General features: G+C 41.7%; 1 protein-coding gene and 1 long non-coding RNA gene across 7 annotated transcripts in view; one reads left to right on the plus strand and one right to left on the minus strand.

Annotated features, from left to right (window-relative positions):
- ST7L (suppression of tumorigenicity 7 like) overlaps positions 1-24,069 on the minus strand; it is a 193,484-nt gene that overhangs the window by 26,920 nt on the left and 142,495 nt on the right. For all 6 annotated transcript variants that reach the window (XM_056558288.1, XM_056558289.1, XM_056558287.1 and 3 more), the window contains exon 14: positions 23,711-23,850. In XM_056558288.1, the coding sequence (XP_056414263.1) occupies positions 23,711-23,850 (140 nt within the window). The remainder of the gene's footprint in view (positions 1-23,710; positions 23,851-24,069) is intronic.
- The window catches only part of LOC130356578 (uncharacterized), a 31,321-nt gene continuing 12,917 nt past the window's right edge, over positions 5,666-24,069 (plus strand). Inside the window, exons 1-2 of the long non-coding RNA XR_008888923.1 lie at positions 5,666-6,067; positions 6,267-6,419. This is a non-coding gene — a long non-coding RNA (uncharacterized LOC130356578). The remainder of the gene's footprint in view (positions 6,068-6,266; positions 6,420-24,069) is intronic.

A 24,069-nucleotide genomic window follows, 5' to 3' on the forward strand; every position in this document is an offset into this window, starting at 1 on the left:
AGGTAATAAAAAAAATATACAGAATGGTACAAAACGGTAAAATCTTAGTAAACCTCTACTGAGGAAAAGGTCGGTATTAAAGTACCCTGAAACGCGTCTAGAGGCGATAAAAGACTACTGCATAATTCCAGCAATCCAATAACCTCAGCTTCCACATTCTAACAGCCAGCCATACTAAGGTGATATTCCTTTAAGCTCTGCAAACTCTGCAAATCCATCATTCCATCTTGCCAAATTTTACCTACCTGACTGACGTCAGACGCCGAGGCGCTCTCCACGAGGCTGCTTCTATTTCCATTTCCGGAGCAGGTCCATCTACCTCCGAGACAAGCGACTTCTCCTAGGCCTGTGGCAACCGGGCAAGTCGCTTCAGAGCATGCCAGCGCTGTTAACGCAGCCTCTACGGGATACACCATCTGCCTCCTGGACGTCCAGTTATATGGCTTTACACTAAGAAACCATTCTTATCTGCAGGGGCTGGTAATTATAAAAGGTGTCCTTCACCATAATCTGAACTGTACACCATATATGGACACTGACTGCAATTTATTTAATATGAGAAGCGATCCATGCCGGTATATCAAATGTCGGATTAGCGGAAGATCACATTTATAGCGGTTTACTAAGATTTTACTTGCTATGAGTGTGTGAAGAGTGGGAGAAGAGGGTAGCATTTACAATCCAACACAATGGGCAGCACATTGAACACATTTTATAAGTGGTCAGAAACTTGTAAATAACTCATGAAAGAATAAAGTTATGGTAAAACCAAGCACATTATTGTTTTACTTGTGAAATTCCCAATAAGTTTGATGTGTCACATGACCCTCTTCCTATTGAAAAAACAAAAGTTGGATTCAAAATGTCCTACTTCAAAAAGGGCCGCCATGGTCACCACCCATCTTGAAAAGTTTCCCCCCTCACATATACTAATGTGCCACAAACAGGAAGTTAATATCACCAACCATTCCCATTTTATTGAGGTGTATCCATATAAATGGCCCACCCTTTACAATACAAGCAATGAACAACTTACACTTTAGTTGTCTTCTTCAACTTGTTCTGTTTTATTGTTATTTTTTCTTCACTTTATGTAGAATACTTCTAGTACATCTTTTAAAACACTTATAGTGCAGAGTCGAGGTATGGCTACGTTCCGTAGTTCACCCCCTAAGTCATGCGTAACTGCAGTTACAGCTGATATTATCCCTGCTAGAATAATGATGAAATCCTATACTGGAAGAAACTATTTCTATTGCTAATTGTACTTAAAAAATGCCACCTATTTTGTCCTATGTAATCTTTTCTCCACTGCTATCAAGTACATGCACTTTTTATGATCTACCACCAAGAGCGGCAAAAGGTAAGTGACAACTGCTTTGCGTACTTATCAGGAAGAAGATGGGGTGGCAACACCAAGTGACGTGTAAATCATGTCTCATACATGTAGTGCAAATCCAGCCCTAAAGCATATTTTTTGCTGACTTGGAGCTGCCTCTTTGACCTTGCTGACTTGTGCCCAAGCTACATTTTAAAGGAGATGTCCGATGCAGACTTTTTCTATTCCATCCTGCCCAGACTGCAAAAACAAAGACAAAACAAACTTTCACATACCTTCCTACGTTCCCCCGGAGATCCGCAACAGCTGACCGGTCGGCCAGGCTGTTTACTTTCTACTTCCTTTAGCCCGGTACGTCACACGGCGCTTCAGCCTATCACCGGCTGCAGCGATGTCCCGCCTTGGCTGGTGATAGGCTGAAGCGCCGTGTGACGTAACGGGCTAAGGGAAGTAGGAAGTAAACAGCTCAGCCGACCGATCAGCTGTTGCGGAGCTCCGGGGGAACGTAGGAAGGTATGTGAAAGTTTGTTTTGTCTTTTTTTGCAGCCTGGGCAGGATGGAATAGAAAAAGTCTGCACCAGACATCTCCTTTAATTTAGCATGAATAAACATAATAAAATGGCCGTCATGCCCCCTCCCATAGATTTGCATTGAGGGGGCAGGACATGATGGCATGAGGGGGCAGAGCCGTGACGTCATGATACTCCATCCCCTGCACCACCCACCATCAGCCGCAGAGTGATCCTCGTTCTGTGCCGCTGAAAACTGGGGGTGCTGCAGGAGATCACGGGGGTCCCCAGTGGTGGGATCCCCACGATTTATCGTCTTATCCCCTATCCTTTTGATAGGGGATAAGATGTTTAAGATAAGAGGATAAGATGTACCCCTTTAAGGACCAGAGCATTTTTTTCAAATCTGACCACTGTCACTTTAAGTATTAACAACTCTGGGATGTTTTTACTTATGAATTTGATTTCGAGACTGTTTTTACATGACATATTCTACTTTATGTTAGTGGTAAATTTTCAGCGATACTTGCTTGATGGTATAATTTCTTGGTGAAAAATTTCATGAAAAATGTGATGTTTGAAGCTCTCTGCTTGTAAGGAAAGGACTTTGCAAATAAATTATATATTGATTCACATATACAATATGTCTACTTTATGTGTGCATAATAAAGTTGACATGTTTTTACTTTTTGAAGACATTAGAGGGATTCAAAATTTAGCAGCAAATTTCCAACTTTTCACGAAAATTTCTAAACCAGAAATTTTTAGGGGCCAATTCAGTTTTGAAGTGAATTTGGGGGTCTTTATGTTCGAAATACCCTATAATGGTCCCCATTATAAAAACTTCACCCCTCAAAGTATTCAAAATGACATTCAGAAAGTTTGTTAACCGTGAGGTGTTTCACAGGAATAACTGCAAGGTGGATGAGAAAATTCAAGATCTTCATTTTTTACACTAACATGTTCTTTTAGACCCATTTTTGTTCATTTTTATAAGGGGTAAAAGGAGAAAAAGCCACCAAAATGTGTAAACTAATTTCTCTCGAGTAAGGAAATGCCTCATATGTGGACGTAAAGTGCTCTGTGGGTACACTAGAGGGCTCAGAAGGAAAGGAGTGACATTGGGCTTTTGGAGAGCAAATTTTGCTGAAATGGTTTTTGGGGGCATGTCGCATTTAGGAAGCCCCCATGGTGCCAGAACAGCAAAAAAACAAACAAAAAAAAAAAAACACATGGAACACTATCACACTATTTTGAAAACTACACCCCTCAAGGAACATAACAAGGGGTATAGTGAGCCTTAACATCCCACAGGTGATTGACAAACTTACGCTAAAGTTGGACGTGAAAATGAAAAAAATAAATTTGTCACTAAAATGCTGGTGTTCCCCTAAATTTTTCATTTTCACAAGGGGTAATAGGAGAAAAAGCCACCCAAAAATTCTAACCCCATATGTGGATGTTAAGTACTCTGCGAAGAGAAGGAGCACCATTGGGCTTTTGGAGAGAGAATTTGGTTGGAATAGAAATGTGCGCTTATAAAGCCCCCCGTGCTACCAGAACAGCGGAACCCCCCCCCCCACAGGTGAACAGGAGTTTTTTTCTTTAACTACACCCCTCACAGAATGTAATAAGGGGAGCAGTGAGCATTTAAAACGCACTGGCGTTTGACAGATCTTTGGAACAGTGGGCTGTGCAAATGAAACATTTTATTTTTCAATTTCATGGACCACTGTTCAAAACATCTGTCAGTACCCTGTGGGGTGTAAATGCTCACTGCATCCATTGTTACATTCCGGGAGGGTTGTAGTTTCCAAAATGGGGTCACATGTGGGGGGGGGGGGGGTCTTTGTAAACGCACATGGCCTTCAATTCCAGCCAAATTTACTCTCCAAAAACCAAACTTTGTTCCTTCTCTTCTGAGCCCTGTAGTTTGCCCGCAGAGCACTTACCATCCACTATGGGGTATTTCCTAACTCAGAAGAAATGGGGTTACAAATTTTGGGGGGCTTTTTCTCCAATACCCACTTGTGTAAAAGAAAAATTTGGGAATTTGGAAAAACACGTGGGGTGTTAAGGCTCACTATACCCCTAGTTACATTCTATAAGGGGTGTAGTTTCCAAAATGGGGTCACATTCAGGTTTTTTTTATTAATTTTTTTGGCGTTTATGTCATAACGGCTGTAACCAGCAGCCACCCCTGTGCAAACCACCAGTTTAGGCCTCAAATGTACATGTTCGCTCTCACTAATGAGCCTTGTGCGCCTTCAGAGCACTTTACATTCACATATGGGGTATTTCTGAAATTGTGCTACAAATTTTTTCCTTTTACCTCTTGGGAAACTAAAAAGTATGGGGCAACACCAGCATGTTAGTGTAAAATATAGATTTTTTTTTATACACAAACATGCTGGTATAGACCCCAACTTTACCTTTTTCACAAGGGGTAAAAGGAGAAAGAGCCCCCAAAATTTATAGTGCAATTTCTCACAAGTACGGAAATACCCCATATGTGGCCCTAAACGGTTGCCTAGAAATACGTCAGGGCTTTGGTGTGAGAGAGCGCAATGTGCATTTGAGGCCTAAATTAGGGATTGTCATAGGGACGGACCCAGATGCAAGCATGGTGCCTCCTCCACCAAAATACCCTACAGCAGTGTTTCCCAAACATGGTGCCTCCAACAAAAACTCCCAGCATACCTGGACAGTCAATGGCTGTCCGGCAATACTGGGAGTTATTTTGCAACAGCTGGACGCACAGTTTTGGAAACCACGCCGTACGAGACGTTTAAAATTTTTATAGGGGGGTGGAGGGGTGGTAACACTGTAAGGGTGTGTGTATTTGTAGTGTTGTACTCTTTATTTTGTGTAGTGTAGTATTTTTAGGGTACATTCACACGGGCGGGGGTTTCCAGCGAGTTTCCAGCTGGGAGTTTGTGCTGCAGCGGAAAATTGCCCCAGCTTAAACTTAAAGCGGAAAAAGTTGCTGTAAACCCCCGCCCATGTGAATGTACCCTGTACAAAGGCTGTGTGGGCATGCTGGTGTGATGTCCCAGTACAGGTACACGGTCCTGTACTACCTGTAGGCCCTGTAAGGTTGAGTCCCTCAGTGACCTGGGGGCTCCTCTGCAGGAACTGCCCCTTTTGTTTTATATGGTGTGTATGTCACTTTAATGCATAGACAGGATCCCTATGTAAAGATAGTATAAAGGACCTGTGGGAGGTCTCAAGGACCTGTGAGTAAGCCTGTCACATGTTATGCAGTTACATGATTTTTTGTAACATGTACTCCCAAAGAGCACCAGCTTAACCTATGACCCACAGCTTGACCAATGGGCTTTAGTCTAGCACCCCACTATATAAAGGGGTGGCCATTTGCAATTCTCTCTTAGACTCTACGATCTGCTCTGAGAAAAAGTCTTTGCTGAGGCAGCAACCACCAGAGAACTCAGTGCAAGTGATCAGCATCTGGAAGGCCACAAAGCTACCGTCTCTCCAGTAAGTCTCAAGTCTATGTCTGCTGTCACTGAAACTAGTTAAGTCCTGCACATAGTCAAGTCAAGTCTAATTACAAGTCAAAGTCAAGATTATTACAAGTATTGGTCCAGCAAGCTGCAAGGTCCTCAGATTTTTTTTTTTTTTTAACAGAAGTAACTTAAAAATATGTTTGACTTTCTGGCACCAGTTGATTAAAAAAAAAATGTTTTCCAGTGGAGTACCCCTTTAAAGACCAACAATGTGAATGAATAAAGCTATCAATACCTAATATTACTCATCATTTCTCATCAGTTTCTAACCTTTATTTTATTGACACAAGGAAGTTGAATCAAGAAAGGGTAAAGCAAAAATATATACATATATAAATTAACTTGAGCCAATGGAACCTAAAGAGGCTATCAGCATATGAATAACAGCATTCTAAACAAAACCTATATACAAATCTATTTACATGTTAAATTTAAATATAGGTATGGAAGACTGTCACACAATACCTAGATCTCTACACTATCAGCAGCAGATTTTATTCTATAACAATAGAAAAGCCATAATTAACAATGTGACCTTTGTTCTAACATATAAATATAACTTCTTACTAATACAGCTATAGATTTTACTATGCTTTCAGTGTGCCCTCTCCTTGAATGGAGACACAGATGTATCATACGCAGACGTGCTACATTTTCTGGATGTCACCCTAATGCCTTTTAGACGAATCCTGGTAAGGATACATCTGCTTACGCTTTGATCTGTATCACAGTTTTTTAAATCCCAATATATCCTCTCCTAATGCAATCGCACAGTCAGGCAGGATGAGATCACAGTCTGACCCTTACAAGCAAGTGATCTCCCTCTCAACTGTTTAACTGTAGACTTCTGCTGTTGGCACCACCTGAGGCTGACATGTATTATCTTTTCAGAATTCCCCGGCAAAGTTGTGTATATAGCACCAAGGTGATTGCTAACGTCAACACAAGCCCAGAGATGGCTTTGATGCAAGTCATAGGATGTGTCTGTCTGATTTATGACCAACATGGCTGAAAGACTAAAGTAGAGTTCACCTTTCTAGATAAGTATGTAAATGATACCATCATAGAACAGTAACACAGCTACTATTAAAAGTATTTTAAATGTAGCAGGGATATAAGTGGAATTTTACCATTAAACTCCTATTAAACCTCTATAAATTACAAGTGCTACCAGTACATTTTTGCTGAACGTTCTCGTAATAGGCTCTGTTCACACACATTCAGAGCCTACATTTGGTGTACATACCAGGCTTCATTTAAGGCCAAAGAATGGCCTCCATCGGGTCAGAATACATCAATATACTTATTACATGGTATAAAAAGCTACAGTAGACAATACAAATGTTTTTGCAAGTAGTGTCTATGGGTGACATATCCCACTGGATTTCTACCACATTTCCTTAGAAAGCATTCTATGGTATAACACTAATATAGGCTCTATATGTGACGTGGCCAGAGCCTTACTTCTGTAATAGGAATGCACCATTGCATTACATAAATATACAGTATATAGGCTAATTGTAACAAAGAGCAAGGATTATCTGTCTATTTGTTTATGGCAATTGCTCTGCCAAGTGCCTCTCTGTGTATGGACCAACTGATCATTCTGCTCAGCTCCTAGGTATTTGGTATGGATTACCATATATGCTTTGGGCATGTACACCCAGTATTCCTTTCCTAGTTTTGTTTGTATTAAGTCAAGTTAGTTGATTGGTTTATTGTTGTGTAGGCCTTGCTTCTGTATCTTGTTGCTTTTGTTTCTCCCAGTGTGATCTTTTTTTTTTTATACAAGGACAGTGAGGGTCCAAGGATTTTTCATGTTAGAGTCAGTATTCAGGGACAAGTCTAGAGAAATATTTAGGGAAAAATAATTTAATGGGAATTAACCCTTACCCTGCCAAAAATGGAAATGATACTTCCTTGCTGGAAGCCATTTTAGAAGTAAGTCAGGTTTCCTTGCTGCTAAAGGCTGTAGCTCAGCCTAAAAGGGTACCTATCATGAACTCATCTTTCCCTAATGGCTCCCCCCCCCAATCTGTCCCCGACTCTAATTCTACCTTTTTTTCCCCTAAAAACCCCTTTCCCTACCTCTATTAGTGCCTTCTTTGATGCTCACTTTCATGCAGTCTCCGAGAGAGAAAGGGGGAGTGGCCCAGCTGCAGATGTCAGCTCATGCCATTCCCAAGCGGCTCCGGGGCTCGCAACCAGGCTCCCAGGGATGAGTGGCGTTGGGCGCTGCGGCCGGCCATGTAGCCTGCTTGTAATCATGTGGGAGCGGGGGGTGCGCTGCAGCCTGCTTGTAATTACAGGGAGCGGGAGTTGCGCTGTGGCCGGCGATGTCAGGCTCTGTAGTCTGCTAGTAATCACGGTGGAGCTGGGGTGCGCTGCGGCTGGGGGAAGTTGGTCGTTGCTGTTGGGCACAGCGCTCGCTCCCGCCTGTCTGATTGGGAGCTGTGCTGAGCTCGTAAGTGTCTTGGCTGCAGTTAGATTTCACACTCATGCCATGAGTCCGAAATCAATACAAAGCCTTGGGAGACCCTCCTAGAGGTGAGTTTCTTACATTAAAAATTAACATAAAAATAATGACATTTTTAAATTACATCCTATTAAAAAGTTATTCATTAGGCATTCATCTTTAGCATGTTTTTTTGATGATAGGTACCCTTTAACCCCTAAATGACCCAGACAATTTTCACTGTAGGACCTGGCCATTTTTTGCACATCTGACCGCTGTCACTTTAAACCAGGGGGTTTTCCGTTTTTGCACTTTAGTTTTTTCCTCCTTACCTTTAAAAAATCCTAACCCTTTCAATTTTGCACATAAAAATCCATATTATGGCTTATTTTTTGTGCCACCAATTCTACTTTGCAGTGACATCAGTCATTTTACCCAAAAATCTACGGCAAAACGGAAAAAAAAATCATTGTGAGACAAAAATTTATTTTTTTTAAATGCCATTTTGTAACTTTTGGGGGCTTCTGTTTCTACACAGTAAATTTTTCGGTAAACATGTCACCTTATCTTTATTCTGTAGGTCCATACGGTTAAAATGATACCCTACTTATATCGGTTTGATTTTGTCGTACTTCTGAAAAAAATCATAACTACATGCAGGAAAATTTATACGTTTAAAATTGTCATCTTCTGACCCCTATAACTTTATTTTACCGCGTATGGGTCGGTATGAGGGCTCATTTTTTGCACCGTGATCTGAAGTTTTTAGCGGTACCCTGTTTGTATTGATCAGACTTGTTGATCACTTTTTATTCATTTTTTCATGATATAAAAAGTGACCAAAAATACACTATTTTGGACTTTTGAATTTCTTTTTGCGCGTACGCCATTGACCATGGGGTTTAAATAACAATATATTTTTATAATTCGGACATTTCCACACGCGGAGATACCACATATGTTTATTTTTATTTACACAGTTTTTTGTTTTTTTTTAAATGGGAAAACGGGGGTGATTCAAACTTTTAATAGGGGAGGTGTTAAATGATCTTTATTCACTTTTTTTTAAACCTTTTTTTTTTGCAGTGTTATAGCTCCCATAGGGACCTATAACACTGCACACACTGATCTTTTACATTGATCACTGGTTTCTCATAGGAAACCAGTGATTGATGATTCTGCCGCTTTACTGCTCATGCCTGGATCTCAGGCACTGAGCAGTCATTTGGCGATCGGACACCAGGAGGCAAGGTAGAAGACCCTCCTTGTGTCGCGGTGATCCCGAACAGCTCCCTGAGCTAACCGGCATGGTTTCACTTTCACTTTAGACGCAGCGTTCAACTTTGAACGCCGTGTCTAAAGGGTTAATAGCGTGCCGCACCGCGATCACTGCCACGGGTCCCGGCCGTTGTTATAGAAAGGGAAAGGACTCAGGACATACCGGTACGTCCTTGGTCCTTAAGGGGTTAAGCATTAATAACTCTGGGATGCTTTTACTTTTCATTTTGATTCCGAGACAGTTTCTTTGTGACATATTCTACTTTATGTTAGTGGTAAAATTTTGTTGATACTTGAATCATTTCTTGGTGAAAAATTCCCAAATTTTATGAAAAAATTGAAAATGTAGCATTTTTTTTTTTTACTTTGAAGCTCTCCGCTTATAAGGAAAATTAATATATTTATATTGATTCACATATACAATATGTCTACTTTATGTTTGCATCATTAAAAGTTGACATGTTTTTACATCAGAGGGCTTCAAAGTATAGCAGCAGTTTTCCAATTTTTCACAAAATTTGCAAAAACAGAATTTTTCAGGCACCAGTTCAGTTTTGAAGTGGATTTTAAGGGCCTTATTAGAAATACCCCATAAATGATCCCATTATAAAAACTGCACTCTTAACGTATTCAAAATGACATTCAAAAGGTTTGTCAACCCTTTAGGTGTTTCACAGGAATAGCAGCAAACTGAAGGAGAAAATTAAAAATCTTCATTTTTAACACTCGCATGTTCTTGTAGACCCAGTTTTTAAATTTTCACAAGGGGTAAAAGGAGAGAAATCTTCCTAAAATGTGCAAACCCAATTTCTCTCAAGTAAGGAAATACCTCATATGTGTATGTCAAGTGCTCTGTGGGTGCACTAGAGGGCTCAGAAGCGACAGAGGGATTTTGGAGAGAGAGTTTTTCTGAAATAGTTTTTGGGGGGCATGTCACATTTAAGAAGCCCCTATGGTACCAGAACAGCAATAAAAACCCACAAGGCATACTATTTTGGAAACTACACCCCTCAAGGAACATAACAAGGGGTACAGTGAGCCTTAACACCCCACAGGTGTTTGACGACTTTGTTAAAATTGGATGTGTAAATTATTTTATTTTTTTTCACAAAAATGCTAGTTTTCCCCCAAATGTAAAATTTTTACAAGGGGTAATAGGAGAAAATGCCCCCCAAAATTTGTAACCCCATCTCTTGTGAGTATGGAAATACCCCATGTGTGGACATCAAGTGCTCTGCTGGCGCACTACAGTGCTCAGAAGAGGAGTCACATTTGGCTTTTGGAAAGCAAATTTTGCTGAAATGGTTGCAGAACAGCAAAAAATAAAAATAAAAAAAACCAACCCCTCAAGGAACATAACAAGGGGTACAGTGAGCCTTAACACCTCACAGGTGTTTGACGACTTTTTGTTAAAGTTGGATGTGTAAATGAAAAAATAAAAATGTTTTCACCAAAATGCTGGTTTTTCCCCAAATTTTACATTTTTACAAAGGGTAATAGGAGAAAATGACCCCCAAAATTTGTAACCCCATTTGGAAATAACCCATGTGTGGACGTCAAGTGCTCTGCTGGTGCACTACAATGCACAGAAGAGGAGGAGCGCCATTGAGCTTTAGGAAAGAGAATTTGTTTGGAATAGAAGTCAGGGGCTATGTGCATTTACAAAGCCCCCCGTGGTGCCAGAACAGTGGACCCCCCCCACATATGACCCCATTTTGCAAACTACACCCCTCACAGAATTTAATAAGGGGTACAGTGAGTATTTACAACCCACTGGCGTTTGACAGATCTTGGGAACAGTGGGCTGTGCAAATGGAAAATTTAATTTTTCACTTTCACGGACCACTGTTCCAAAAATCTGTCAGACACCTGTGTGGCGTAAGTGCTCACTGTACCCCTTATTACATTACATGAGGGGTGTAGTTTCCAAAATGAGGTTACATGTGGGGGGGGCATTGCTCTGGCATTATGGGGGCTTTGTAAACACACGTGACCTTCAATTCTGGACACATTTTCTCTTCAAAAGCCCAATGGCGCTCCTTCTCTTCTGAGTATTGTAGTGCACTTGCAGAGCACATTACATCCACATATGGGGTATGTTTTTACTCAGAAGAAATGGGGTTACAAATTTTGGTGGGCTTTTTTCCTATTTTCCCTTGTGAAAATGTAAAATTTAGGGTAACACCAGCATTTTAGTGAAATTATTTTTTTTCATTTTCTCATCCAACTTTAATGAAAATTCTTCAAAGACCTGTGGGGTGTTAAGGCTCACTATACCCCTTGTTACATTCTGTGAGGGGTGTAGTTTCCAAAATGGGGTCACATGTGAGTATTTATTTTTTTGCGTTTATGTCCGGACCGCTGTAAAATCAGCCACCCTTGTGCAAATCACCAATTTAGGCCTCAAATGTACATAGAGCGCTCTCACTCCTGAGCCTTGTTGTGCACCTACAGAGCATTTTACGCTCACATATGGGGTATTTCCGTAATCAGGAGAAATTGCATTACAAATTTTGGGGGTCTTTTTTTCCTTTTACCGCTTGTGAAAATAAAAAGTATGGGACAACACCAGCATGTTAGTGTAAAAAAATTATTTTGTTACACTAAAAGGCTGGTGTAGCCCCCAACTTTTCCTTTTCATAAGGGGTAAAAGGAGAAAAAGCCCCCCAAAATTTGTAGTGCAATTTCTCCCGAGTACGGAAATACCCCATATGAGTTTCCTTGAAATACGACAGGGCTCCAACAGGGTGCCTCCAGCTGTTGCTAAACTCCCAGCATGCCTGGACAGTGTAAGGGGGTGTATATGTAGTGTTTTATCCTTTATTTTGTGTTTGTGTAGTGTAATGTTTTTAGGGTACATTCGCACTGGCGGGTTTACAGCACATGAAGGGCTGTGCGGCCCCCCAAAGAAATGCCAACCCACACCATTACTGACCCACCGCCAAACAGGTCATGCTGGAGGATGTTGCAGGCAGCAGAACGTTCTCCACGGCGTCTCCAGACTCTGTCACATCTGCTCAGTGTGAGCCTGCTTTAATCTGTGAAGTGCACAGGGCACCAGTGGCAAATTTGCCAAGCTTGGTGTTCTCTGGCAAATGCCAAATGTCCTGCACGGTGTTGGGTTGTAAGCACAACCCCCACCTGTGGACATTGGGCCCTCATACCAACCTCATGGAGTCTGTTTCTGACTGTTTGAGTGGACACATGCACATTTGTGGTCTGCTGGAGATCATTTTGCAGGGCTCGGCAATGCTCCTCCTGCTGCTGGGTTGTTGCCCACCTACAGCCTCCTCCACGTCTCCTGGTAGCGCCTCCATGCTCTGGACACTACGCTGACAGACACAGCAAACCTTCTTGCCACAGCTCGCAATGATGTGCCATCCTGGATGAGCTGGACTACCTGAGCCACTTGTGTGGGTTGTAGACTCAGTCTCATGCTACCACTAGAGTGAAAGCACCGCCAGTATTCAAAAAGTGACTAAAACATCAGCCAGGAAGCATAGGAACTGAGAAGTGGTCTGTGGTCACTACCCGCAGAACTACTCCTTTATTGGTAGTGTCTTGCCAATTGCCTATAATTTCCACCTGTTGTCTGTTCCATTTGCACAACAGCATGTGAAATTGATTGTCAATCAGTGTTGCTTCCTGAGTGGACAGTGTGATTTCACAGAAGTGTGATTGACTTGGAGTTACATTGTGTTGTTTAAGTGTTCCCTTTATTTTTTTGAACAGTGTACTTTGTGAAATTTATGTAGACAAAAAAAATTGTACCAGTCAATGTAATGTGCTGCAATGTAAATAACATGTTTATTAATATTTATGTAATATAACTCGATTATATCTAGCTGCGAACAACTGGCACGCAATTATACTAAGAGTCTACTCAAATATCTCCACACAATTTACTGCATCTCTACATACTGTATGCTTGACAGATAGTGTAAAATATTTCATGTCTTCGGATAAACAAGAACCAGCCCCATCCTATGCTCAGTAGCTGGGTCACCTACTGCACACTTTTTTGCTATCTTTCAAAGTGTGTGTGTTTGTGTGTGGTCTCAGATCTCAGCGCTCAGACACCACTGCATAATCCATCAACTTTCTGCTGTACTGTCAGCCTCAGATTTATTTCCTGCCTGGTAACTATCCATATCATCTCCAAGCTTTGACAGAACCATCTAGTATGATAATACATTCTATAGAGAGCAACTGAGAATACTTTATACATAGATGAAGGAGGGGAGATTTCTATAAAAATTATATTGTGCTTTTAATATAAGTACATTAGCTGACAAATGTGGTAAACACTTACCTGCTGCTTTACAGATAATGAAGTTATTGAAAACTAAAACAACTAGCATATGTCAAACAATTGTCATAGAGGCCTGCCCTATGGTAACCCAAGGACTCCCAAAACAAAGACGGAGTTCTTCTGTTCCTAATAAAGAGGTGATTTTGCATGCACAATCATTCTGTGAAATCAGATGGCTCATGATAGCCTTTATGGACAGATGTGTATGTATAGTCTCTTTTCTAGTAGACATGTGATCTTAAATTAAAGGTGTTATTCAAAAATCATATCTTGTTGGGGCCTCAGAAAAATAGAAAAAAAATAAAATAAAAAAGCTATACTTGACTACTTCTATTCCCTAGCAGCTCCTGTTCGGTAATTTCCCGTCCTCCAATGCTTTTGTTCTGTCTGCTTCCGTGTTGAATGGATGGAGCAGAACCTGCCTTGTCAGCCGATCACTGACCAAGATGGGACACTGCTACAGCAACTGATTGGCTAAGAGGGAAAGTCCTGTTCAGAGCTCTGGTCTCTGAAGAATCAGGGGAACAGAGGAAACCAAATGGGAGCTGCAGGGGAAAGGGAGTAGGTATAGCTTAATACCAACAATATATGAATTTTTTAAAAATGGAAGGCATATTTCTTAACAAAATAATCCTAGTGTCTAAATACCCACTGGACACCATTATATGAAATAAATAATCTATGTGTCACAAAACTGGATGATTCCTTCTATGTCATGCAGAAGGTTTGCCTGCAGTCCTATACAACAACATACAGTGGGCATCAAAAGTTTGGGCACCCCAGGTAAAAATTTGTATTAATGTGCATAAAGATGGAAAAATCTCCAAAAGGCATCAAATTACAGATTAGACATTCTTATAATATGTCAACAAAAGTTAGATTTTATTTCCATCATTTACACTTTCAAAATAACAGAAAACAAAAAATGGCATTTGCAAAAGTTTGGGCACCCTGCAGAATTTATAGCATGCACTGTCCCCTTTGCAAAGCTGAGACCTGCCAGTGTCATGGATTGTTCTCAATCATCATCTGGGAAGACCAGGTGATGTTAATCTTAAAGGTTTAAAATGCCCAGACTCATCTGACCTTGCCCCAACAATCAGCACCATGGGTTCTTCTAAGCAGTTGTCTAGAAATCTGAGACTGATAATAGTTGACGCTCACAAAGCTGGAGAAGGCTATAAGAAGATAGCAAAACATTTTCAGATGTCAATATCCTCTGTTCGGAATGTAATTAAGAAATGGCAGTCATCAGGAACAGTGGAAGTTAAAGCAAGATCTGGAAGACCAAGAAAAATATCAGACAGAACAGCTCGCAGGATTGTGAGAAAAACAATTCAAACCCACGTTTGACTGCACAATCCCTCCAGAAAGATCAGTCAGGCACTGGAGTTGTGGTACACTATTCCACTATAAAGAGATACTTGTACAAATATGGTCTTCATGGAAGAGTCATCAGAAGAAAACCTCTTATGTCCTCACCACAAAAATCAGCGTTTGAACTTTGCAAATGAACATATAGACAAGCCTGATGCACTTTGGAAACAAGTTCTGTGAACCGATGAGGTTAAAATTTAACTTTTTGGCCAGAATAAGCAAAGGTACGTATGGAGAAGAAGGAGAACAGAATTTAATGAAAAGAAGCTCTGTCCAACTGTTAAGCATGGGGGAGGATCAATCATGCTTTGGGGTTATATTGCAGCCAGTGGCACAGGGAACATCTCACGAGTAGAAGGAAAAATTGATTCAATAAAATTTCAGCAAATTTTGGATGCTAACTTGGTGCCATCTGTGAAAAAGCTGAAGTTAAAGAGAGGATAGCTTCTACAAATGGATAATGATCCTAAAAACACCTCGAAATCCACGGGGGATTACACCAAGAGGCGTAAACTGAAGGTTTTGCCATGGCCTTCACAATCTCCTGACCTCAACATAATTGAAAATCTATGGATAGACCTTAAAAGAGCAGTGCGTGAAAGACAGCCCAGAAATATCAAAGAACTGGAAGACTTTTGTAAGGAAGAATGGGCAAAGATACCTCAATCAAGAATTGAAGAACTCTTGGCTGTCTACAAAAAGTGTTTACAAGCTGTGACACTTGCCAAAGGGGGCAGTACAAGATATTAACTCTGCAGGGTGCCCAAACTTTTGCAGATGCCATTTTTTTGTTTTCTGTTATTTTGAAAGTGTATATGATGGAAATAAAATCTAACTTTTGTTGACATAAGAATGTCTAATCTGTAATTTGATGACTTTTGGAGATTTTTCCATCTTTCCTTGGATTCTTTATGCACATTAATACAAATTTTTACCTGGGGTGCCCAAACTTTTGATCCCCACTGTACATGCATAAAGTCCAAGGAAAGTAGATAGATGGCATGTCTGGTATTGGCACTGGATTTTACACTAGGGCTTTAGACTGATGCAATGCCGAGAATTGGTTTCTGTAGGCTTCAGTTCTAAACATGGACCATGCAGTAAACCATATGCATCAAAAAATATTACTTTAAACGTTGTCCTATATAAAATATGGCAGGACAGTGATCAAAGTCTTTTATAAAACTTTCAGTTCCTTTGAATATGTAGACAAGCCTCTAGCCATTATTACAGCATATGGCTAGCACAACCAGGTAAGATATAGGTTACATAGCCAAAAGCAGTGTTTCAAATGAGACCAGTTCATATTCCATAGTAAAAAAAAAGTGAAAAAATGCATGTGGTACTACATGAAACAAAGCTACTTTTATAAATGTTGTACTTTATGAAAATAGGTGGTACAAGAGATAGAACATAGCAGTTCATATTTCCAGTCCGTGCACCCTATGAATGGAAGGCATTACACAAGACAAGACAGACATCTAATCACGGTATGCACAGATATGGCCGCAGCTGTGAGCCTGTCCATGCACCTTTCTTCCTCAGACAGACAAAAGACAGTGTTTATAGAGAAAACTAAATTGATTGTAAGCAGGGTTTGTTTAGGGGGCTTGGAAACTACCAGTTTATCTTGGCAAAAGTATACGTAAGGAATTTTTCTCTGTTTGATATATGTTTATATCCCATGCTACCTATTTCTCAAGAATGTTTTTACATTTAATTCTGATTGTCACACTCTTAACCACTTCTTTACTCTTTCACTCTAAGTTTAAGTGGAATAATAAATGATACTAAACTGTGCTTCCTCCTGTATTAACCCTTCACCAACCTCTGGGCAAAAATGATTACTTGAGGCATTTCCTATATGGACAGAGCACTACAAGGTAGATGAACACAGCGGAGTAAAGATCCCACACAAGATAAAAGAATGTTGGGTTCCTGAGCCCCATTTGATGCCCATCTGTAAAACAGTGCAATCCAGTTAACATAGTCCTAGAGGAACTGATGGAGCAGATAGCTAAGCCCATGCTTACAATACAGCCAGCAAGGGACTGTAGAGGAATTAATCACAGCCATGTCCAACTGCATTTTTTCACTTAACGCATAGCAGAAGTTTGGAGAAAGGAGGCCCCACTGCCAGGCCTGCAACTGCTTTGACAAAAATTAGTACACAGATCCAGGGAGAAATATGTTTTGTTAATTTAACCCATCCAGGTGCAAAGTGATATTTTAAATCTGTGGTTAATCTTTATTGGGGTGCTCAATCATTTCATAGCTCTATTTAAATGCATTTAGAAAGTCTTCAGACCCCATCATTTTTTTTTACATTTTGCTATGTTGCGGCCTTGTGCAAAAAAAAAAAAAAAATTTCCTCCCATCATTCTGCACTCAGCATTACATAATGAGAGCGTGAAAACAGATAATTTTTTGGGAAAATGTATTAAAAAGGAAAAACTAAGATTTCCCATGGACTTAAAGGGGTACTCTGCCCCTAGACATCTTATCCCTTATCTAAAAGATCCCCACGATCTCTCCTGCTGCACCCCCTACATCAGCAGCCTGGAGCTATGTTTGCTCTGTGGCTGATGACGGGCGATACAGGGGACAGGGTATCGTGATGTCACGCCCCGCCCCTCCAACCCAAGCCTATGGGAGGGGGCGTGATGGCCGCCACGCCCCCTCCCATAGACTTACATTGAGGGGGCGGGGGCGCAACGTCAAGATACCCCGTCCCCTGCATCGCCCGTCATCAGCCACAGAGCAAACATAGCTCCAGGCTGCTGATATACCGGGGTGCAGCAGGAGAGATCAGACATCTTATCTCCTATCCTTCGGGTACAGGATAAGATATCTAGGGGCAGAGTACCCCTTTAAGTATTTAGACCCTTTGCCACTTAAAAATTAGGCTCCGGAGGCCCCCATTTCTCTTAGAGGAGTAGTAAAGAGAAAATGTTCTTCATTCTATTGTGCCCAGGCTGCAAAAAAAACCCCCAAAAAATAAACATTAACTCACCTTCCTCCGTTCCGCCGCTATAGCTCTTCGGTCCCGGTCTCCTTTCTTCTTCTGTGTGCACGGATCGTCACACTGCAGTCAGCGTATCGTCGGCCGTAGCAATGTCTTGTCTCGGCCAGTGATAGGCTGAGCGCAGTGTCAGGTAAGGAGCCCGGGCAGCAGGGAGAAGTGGGGGCCCAGGCTCCTTACAGGATACTGCGCTCACCGGCTGAGGCGGGACATCGCTGCGGCCGGCCATACGCTGACTGCAGTGTGAGGATCCGTGCACAGGACCAGGACCGAAGAGCTATAGAGGCACAATGGGGGAAGGTGAGTTAAAGGGGTACTCCAGCGCTAAACATCTTACCCCCACGATCTCTCCTGCAGCACCCGCGTTTTTCAGCTGCACAGAACGAGGATCGATTTGTGGCTGATGACGGGCGGTGCAGGGGACTGAGTATCGTGACATCCCACTCCCGCCTCTCAATGCAAGTCTATAGGAGTGGGCGTGGCAGACGTCCTTTTGATAGGGGATAAGATGTTTAGCCCTGGAGTACCCCTTTAATGTTTGTTTTATTTTTTTTGCAGCCCGGGCACAATAGGATGAAGAAAAATTTCACTATACTCCTCCTTTAACCTGTCCATGACCATGGGCATACAGGTACACCCTTAAGCCCTGGTACTTAAGGACCAAGGTCATACATGTACGCCCTGGTCCAGTTAACAGGGTTTAAACCGTTCTCACGAGCAGAGAGCGGGTTAAACCCAGTGGGTCCCGGTTTCTACGGGCAGCCAGGACCCACGGCTAATGCCGGGCAGTGCTGACCGGGCCGATGCCTGGCATTAACCCTTTAGTTGATCGCGGCATCTAAAATGAAACTAAAACTATCCCGGCAGCTCAGCGGAGCTGATCTGGACTATTGCGACAAAATCGCAATCAGCTTACTGGACGAAAAGTGGGTCCTCACCTGCCTCTTAGTCGTCCATTCGGCTATCTGCTGCTTCAAGCAGCAGAACACTGAGAACACTAATCAATGCTATGCTATGGCGCATCACCGGCCGAGGTGGGACTCCCGCTGCCAGAGGATGCTGCAGGAGTCCTGGGTGGCTGTGGAAAGGATTATAAAAACCATATAAAAGTTTTTTATAAACATAAAATAGCATACGGTTTTGTCAGTTTTTTGTTTCCTGTTTGGGGGGGGGGAGATTGATACAAAACCGTATGTTAAAATTGTGATGTTAATGTAGCTGTTATGATCAAGGGTGTTCTGGGCCTCACCTTCCAATGACCCTAAACACACAGCAAAGAGAACACAATCTCCTTGAATGGCCCAGCAAAAATCGTGAATTAAACCCAATCGAAAATCTCTGGAGAGACCTAAAGATGGCTTCCACTGACAGTCCCATTCAGCCTGAGAAAGATTGAGGGGATCTGCAGAGAAGAACTGCTGAAAATCCACAAATCCATGTGTGCAAACATTTGGGCACTCAACTAAGTATTGAGTAGTGTGTCTGAAAACTTACGTCAGTGCAATATTTTTGTTTTTCCTTTTTTATTAATCGCAACAATGTCCAACCTTCTGACTTAATTGAGTGCAGACCAATGGGGAAAAACTTAAATTTTTCTTTTAATTTAACACAAAGCCATAACATAAAGTGTGAAAAAAGTGAGAGAGTCTGAAGTCTACTTTCTGAATACATTATAAATATTTATTTCTGGTGCTAAAGCTAGTGCATGGACTTTATAAAAGCTCCTGTCTGTCTGATAGATATATATATATATATATATATATACATACATACACATACGCAGGTCATCGCAGAGGCTGCCAGGTTGTCTGGAAATATACTTAACTAGAATGTTCTGCAGTGTCACTGCCAGGGTTACTCAACTACTTTTATTTAAAGTCCACTTATTCAAGTCTGCTGTCAAGTGAAGGTCCATGCTAAATACTAGGGATCGACCGATTATCGGTATGGCCGATATTATCGGCCGATAATCACGATTTTGGGCATTATCGGTATAGGCAATTACCTTGCCGATAAGCCGATAATGCAGCGCCCCCCGCACCGCCCCCACCGCACCGCGACCGCCCCCCCGATCTGCACCATGACGGCCCCCCGTAGTGCTGGGCGGTATACCGGTATGGATTTTTGCCCATACCGCTATACCGGTCGAGTCAATAAAAAAAAATTAAACTTACCCGTAATGGGGGTGGTCCTGCAGCATTCCGGGTGGAGGGTGAACCGGTCCGGGCTGTCCTTCTTCTCCGGGGGTCCTCTTCTCCACTCCGGGCAGGCTCCGGCCTAGTACGCTGCATAGATGCCGCTACGCCGTGACGTCATGTGCGTCGCTGCCCGGAGTGGAGAAGAGGACCCCCGGAGAAGAAGGACAGCCCGGACCGGTTCACCCTCCACCGGAATGCCGCCGGACACTACAGGAAGGGAGGATGGATGGCCCGGACCACCCTGACAGGTAGGGGGGAGAGAAGCGGGTGGCGGCGGCCTATGGCACCGCAAAAGCCACCGCAGTGCATTGATTTAAAGCGCCCGCTTTAAATCAATGCTCTGCAGCGGTGTCGAGGGGGGATAAATAGCCGATAACTTATACCGGAATATCGGTATAAGTTATCGGCTATTGGCCCTAACCTCCACCGATTATCGGTATCGGCCCGAAAAAAACGATATCGGTCGATCCCTACTAAATACTAATGCCACATTTACACAAATTGGGCATATCATGGGCAAGCAGCAGGACGTGTTGCATGCTGGCGGCTACCAGCTGCTGGTGTTACATTTAGTTTGTTATTTGGTGGTCGAAAACAAGCACTCGGTAATTCAGTTGCAAGGCCTTTTTTAAATGAAAGAAGGAATCTGATTGGTAGCTATGGGCAACTGGTAAGCGTTAGCTCAACACAGGTTTTGATAAATCTCTACATATGTGTTTATGGGGATAGTTTACATGGGTGAATATAGGGGGCAGGTGCACTTGCCTACTGTGACAGGCACTCAAGTGAAAGTTGCTAAATTATTGTTATACATTTTTATGTAAAATGCCAGTTTTTAGTAAATCTGCCCCTTTAAGCGGCTTTTGACAACTTTTCATGTTAGTGAGGCTTTAATTTGACCGCAACGTGTGAATCTGGCCTAACTAGGGTTTAAACAATGTACAGTATATAAGGTCAAAAAGGGGGGCAAGGGGTAACTTACTATTAAGCTATATTTACACACGCTTTCTTAACCTTATTTTGAGCTGTAGCTAAAAATGGATGAAAAATGGGTGAAACACAAAGATTGAAAAAAGACTCCGAAAATGGTGTGCGAACATAGCCTTTATGTGAGAGATACAATGTTACTAGATTACTAAATCATGTTAACCTCATAATAGGGTGAATAAATGAAAAATGTGGGCAGTCTGGATGTTGGCTTACCTATATGTGACTTCTTATCAAAGAAAGCAATGCACATCTTTAAAAAAAATTGGACAATCTTTGGCGGATTTTTTGTGCCAAAATGCTTTTAAACTTGGTATAAAATGCACCAAAATATCCGTAAAAAATGACACAAATATTAAACAGATGGGAAAAGTACTTTTGTTGAGGTCATGCTTTCAGACAAAGAGTTGGCACATCAGGGGGAATTCATCAAACTGTTCCCCGTTTTTTTTGTCTAAATTTGTCCCATAATTTGTTGCAGCCCGTTTCCATGCAACTTTTCTGAGACTTTTTATTTTCATTGTGCTTTAGGAGAGTTTTTGCAGTGGTTAGTGATTTACCAAGTGCGCCTTTTGGAAAAAAAATCACAAATTTTTCACACATGGCCTAGTAACTCAGACTAACTCCCACCAGCCCTACAAAAGAATCTAAACTGGCACCATGCTGAGGTGATTTAGCCGTGCAACAAATTTATCAAGTGCTGTGCGACATTTGATGAATTTGTCCCAAGCACATCAAAATCCCTGCAACATTAGTATTCTAAACGTACACGGAGAGTAGACCATTATTTATGAATTCTCCCATAACATGTACAGAATAGCCAATGCAATACATTTCTGGCGCAAAACAAAAAAAAATGATGGACACAGTTTTCCCCACCAATATGCTTAATTTGAGGCACATGAAGGATAACCTGAAACACATGTGGATTTTACAAGGCACAATAGGGTTACAAATGTGAGGCACAAGAGGTTACTAAACTATTAACACAGTTATTTCACACTAATAATCCTATGTGTTACTGATGGGAGGCACAAGGTGTTGCTAATGTGGGGTCCATGTAGGTATTAAGTTAGGTTATTTATTGTTATTACCTTTACTATATTAGGTAAACTACATGAAGAGGATGAGCACAGATAATGCAGGAACATGGCATCGGTCACTCAGAGGAGGGACGTCCCTCCACGCTTATGTTCTGCTGCTGAAGAGCGGCATACCTCCTCACTGGACAGTACATGTCATTCCATTGTCAGGATGAGCTTGAACCCTCTGTTTCTCTGAACCCATGAGGGAACAGACATAGGCGGCACCTTTAATAAACCCCCTTGTCTCTGTGCAGACCATTTGCAGATGCTTAGCAAAAGAAAATATGGTGCCACAGTGCCCATTAGGTGTCCTGATATTGACAGGCAGCCACCATCACCTTATTTTACAGAGGGGTCTTAAATAAGAATCCTGGACTGCTATGGACCGGAACAGAATCATCTTTAGAGATGATTTAGGGTTCTGTTTGAGTGTGGAGGTCTTCTGATGAGTGCTTCAAATCCTGTCTACGTTGTGGAGCAACACAGTGCCCCAACTGCTGATGTAAACATCTGGGGATCCATTGCAAACCCCAGTCGGTCACCCCAAGTGGTGATACAAGGGACGCTAACATCTCTGTGATATGTGCATATGATATTCTGTGATATCTGTTGCCTCTCATAACAGGACTTTCAACTGGTGTTCTTCAGCATGATAATGCTCAGCCACACAAAGCAAATATTTTCCAGGAATATTTCTGCCAGATTGCAAAACTTTCTTGGCCTGCCTGGTCGCCGGATTCATCACCAATCAAGCATTTATGGGATCAACTTGATGGCAGTTTGGGCAACCTTTGACTGTGCAAGATTTGGATGCCCTGCTGCCACATCTGTGGGACAATGTATAGCAGGATGCTATATGGAAGCTGTAGACCTCCATGCCCAACTATATGTCATCTTGTATCCAGGCTAGGGGCAGCCTAACATCAATTGTACAGTTTTCTCCAATAAACTTATCCTTTTGCTCCCATCATCATTACACATATAACATTTTATGAGATTTAAACAACTCCTCAATACATAATTTTTTTTCAGTGTACTTGTAATGTGATACCATATTTGGATTACCAATACCGTTAATGTGTGGTACATCTATTTCTAATGTACTATAATCTTATGGATTACTAAAAGCACTTATGGTTTCCACGCACTTTAGTTAATGGTTGGCCGACCCTGTCGATTTCTTTGGGACCAGGCGACTTTCTAATGTCTACAGGGGCCTCTCGACACTCTCCTGGCAGATGATGTCAAGAAGGTGCAGGGTTGGATTTCAAATGCCCAACCTATTTTTTTTCTGGGAGATAAGCTGCAACTAGAGTTGTGTGGCAGCGGCTTACCTCCCTCCTCCCCAATGTTCAAGTCTATGGGATGAATGGGAGACAGCCAGGATCTGAACACCTGGCAACCAGGTAGCAAAGAAACAACAGTCAGTGGCAAGCCACTGTTTAGCACCCAATGTAATATTTTTTTATGGCACTATCAGGTACTGTTTCACATTGTGAAGACAAACATTCTATATATGTGTCAAATAAAAACATATACCTTACTCTATAATAAAGAGTGATGAAAAGAATAATGCCCATCAAGAGGTTTATGAAAAGTGTTCTGGTGCATTAATACTTACAGCTTTTGCAAATATCCCCATGAGCTCTGGGAACTGGTGGGTAAGAAGTGCTAGCATTGCAGAAAAAGAACACAACCCAGCTGTGAAATGAATGAAGAACGGCAGCTCCTTTTTTGGATATACAGATACTTCATGAAACGCTGTGTAAAAAAACATTCAAAAACATTACAATAACTTAATGAGAATGTACAATAAGTGCTATGTTAGTTAAATCAGGTGTCTAGTATTTACACAGAACATTTTCAGTCCTTGATACGGTAAAAATGATACATGAAATAAGGATATCACAACACAGCAAGACAATTATTAACCCCTTGAAGTCCAATCTAATTTTGGTCTTGGAAACTCAAAACATCTTT

The sequence above is a fragment of the Hyla sarda genome, chromosome 2, assembly GCF_029499605.1.
Source record: "Hyla sarda isolate aHylSar1 chromosome 2, aHylSar1.hap1, whole genome shotgun sequence".
Classification (NCBI taxonomy): Eukaryota; Metazoa; Chordata; class Amphibia; order Anura; family Hylidae; genus Hyla; species Hyla sarda.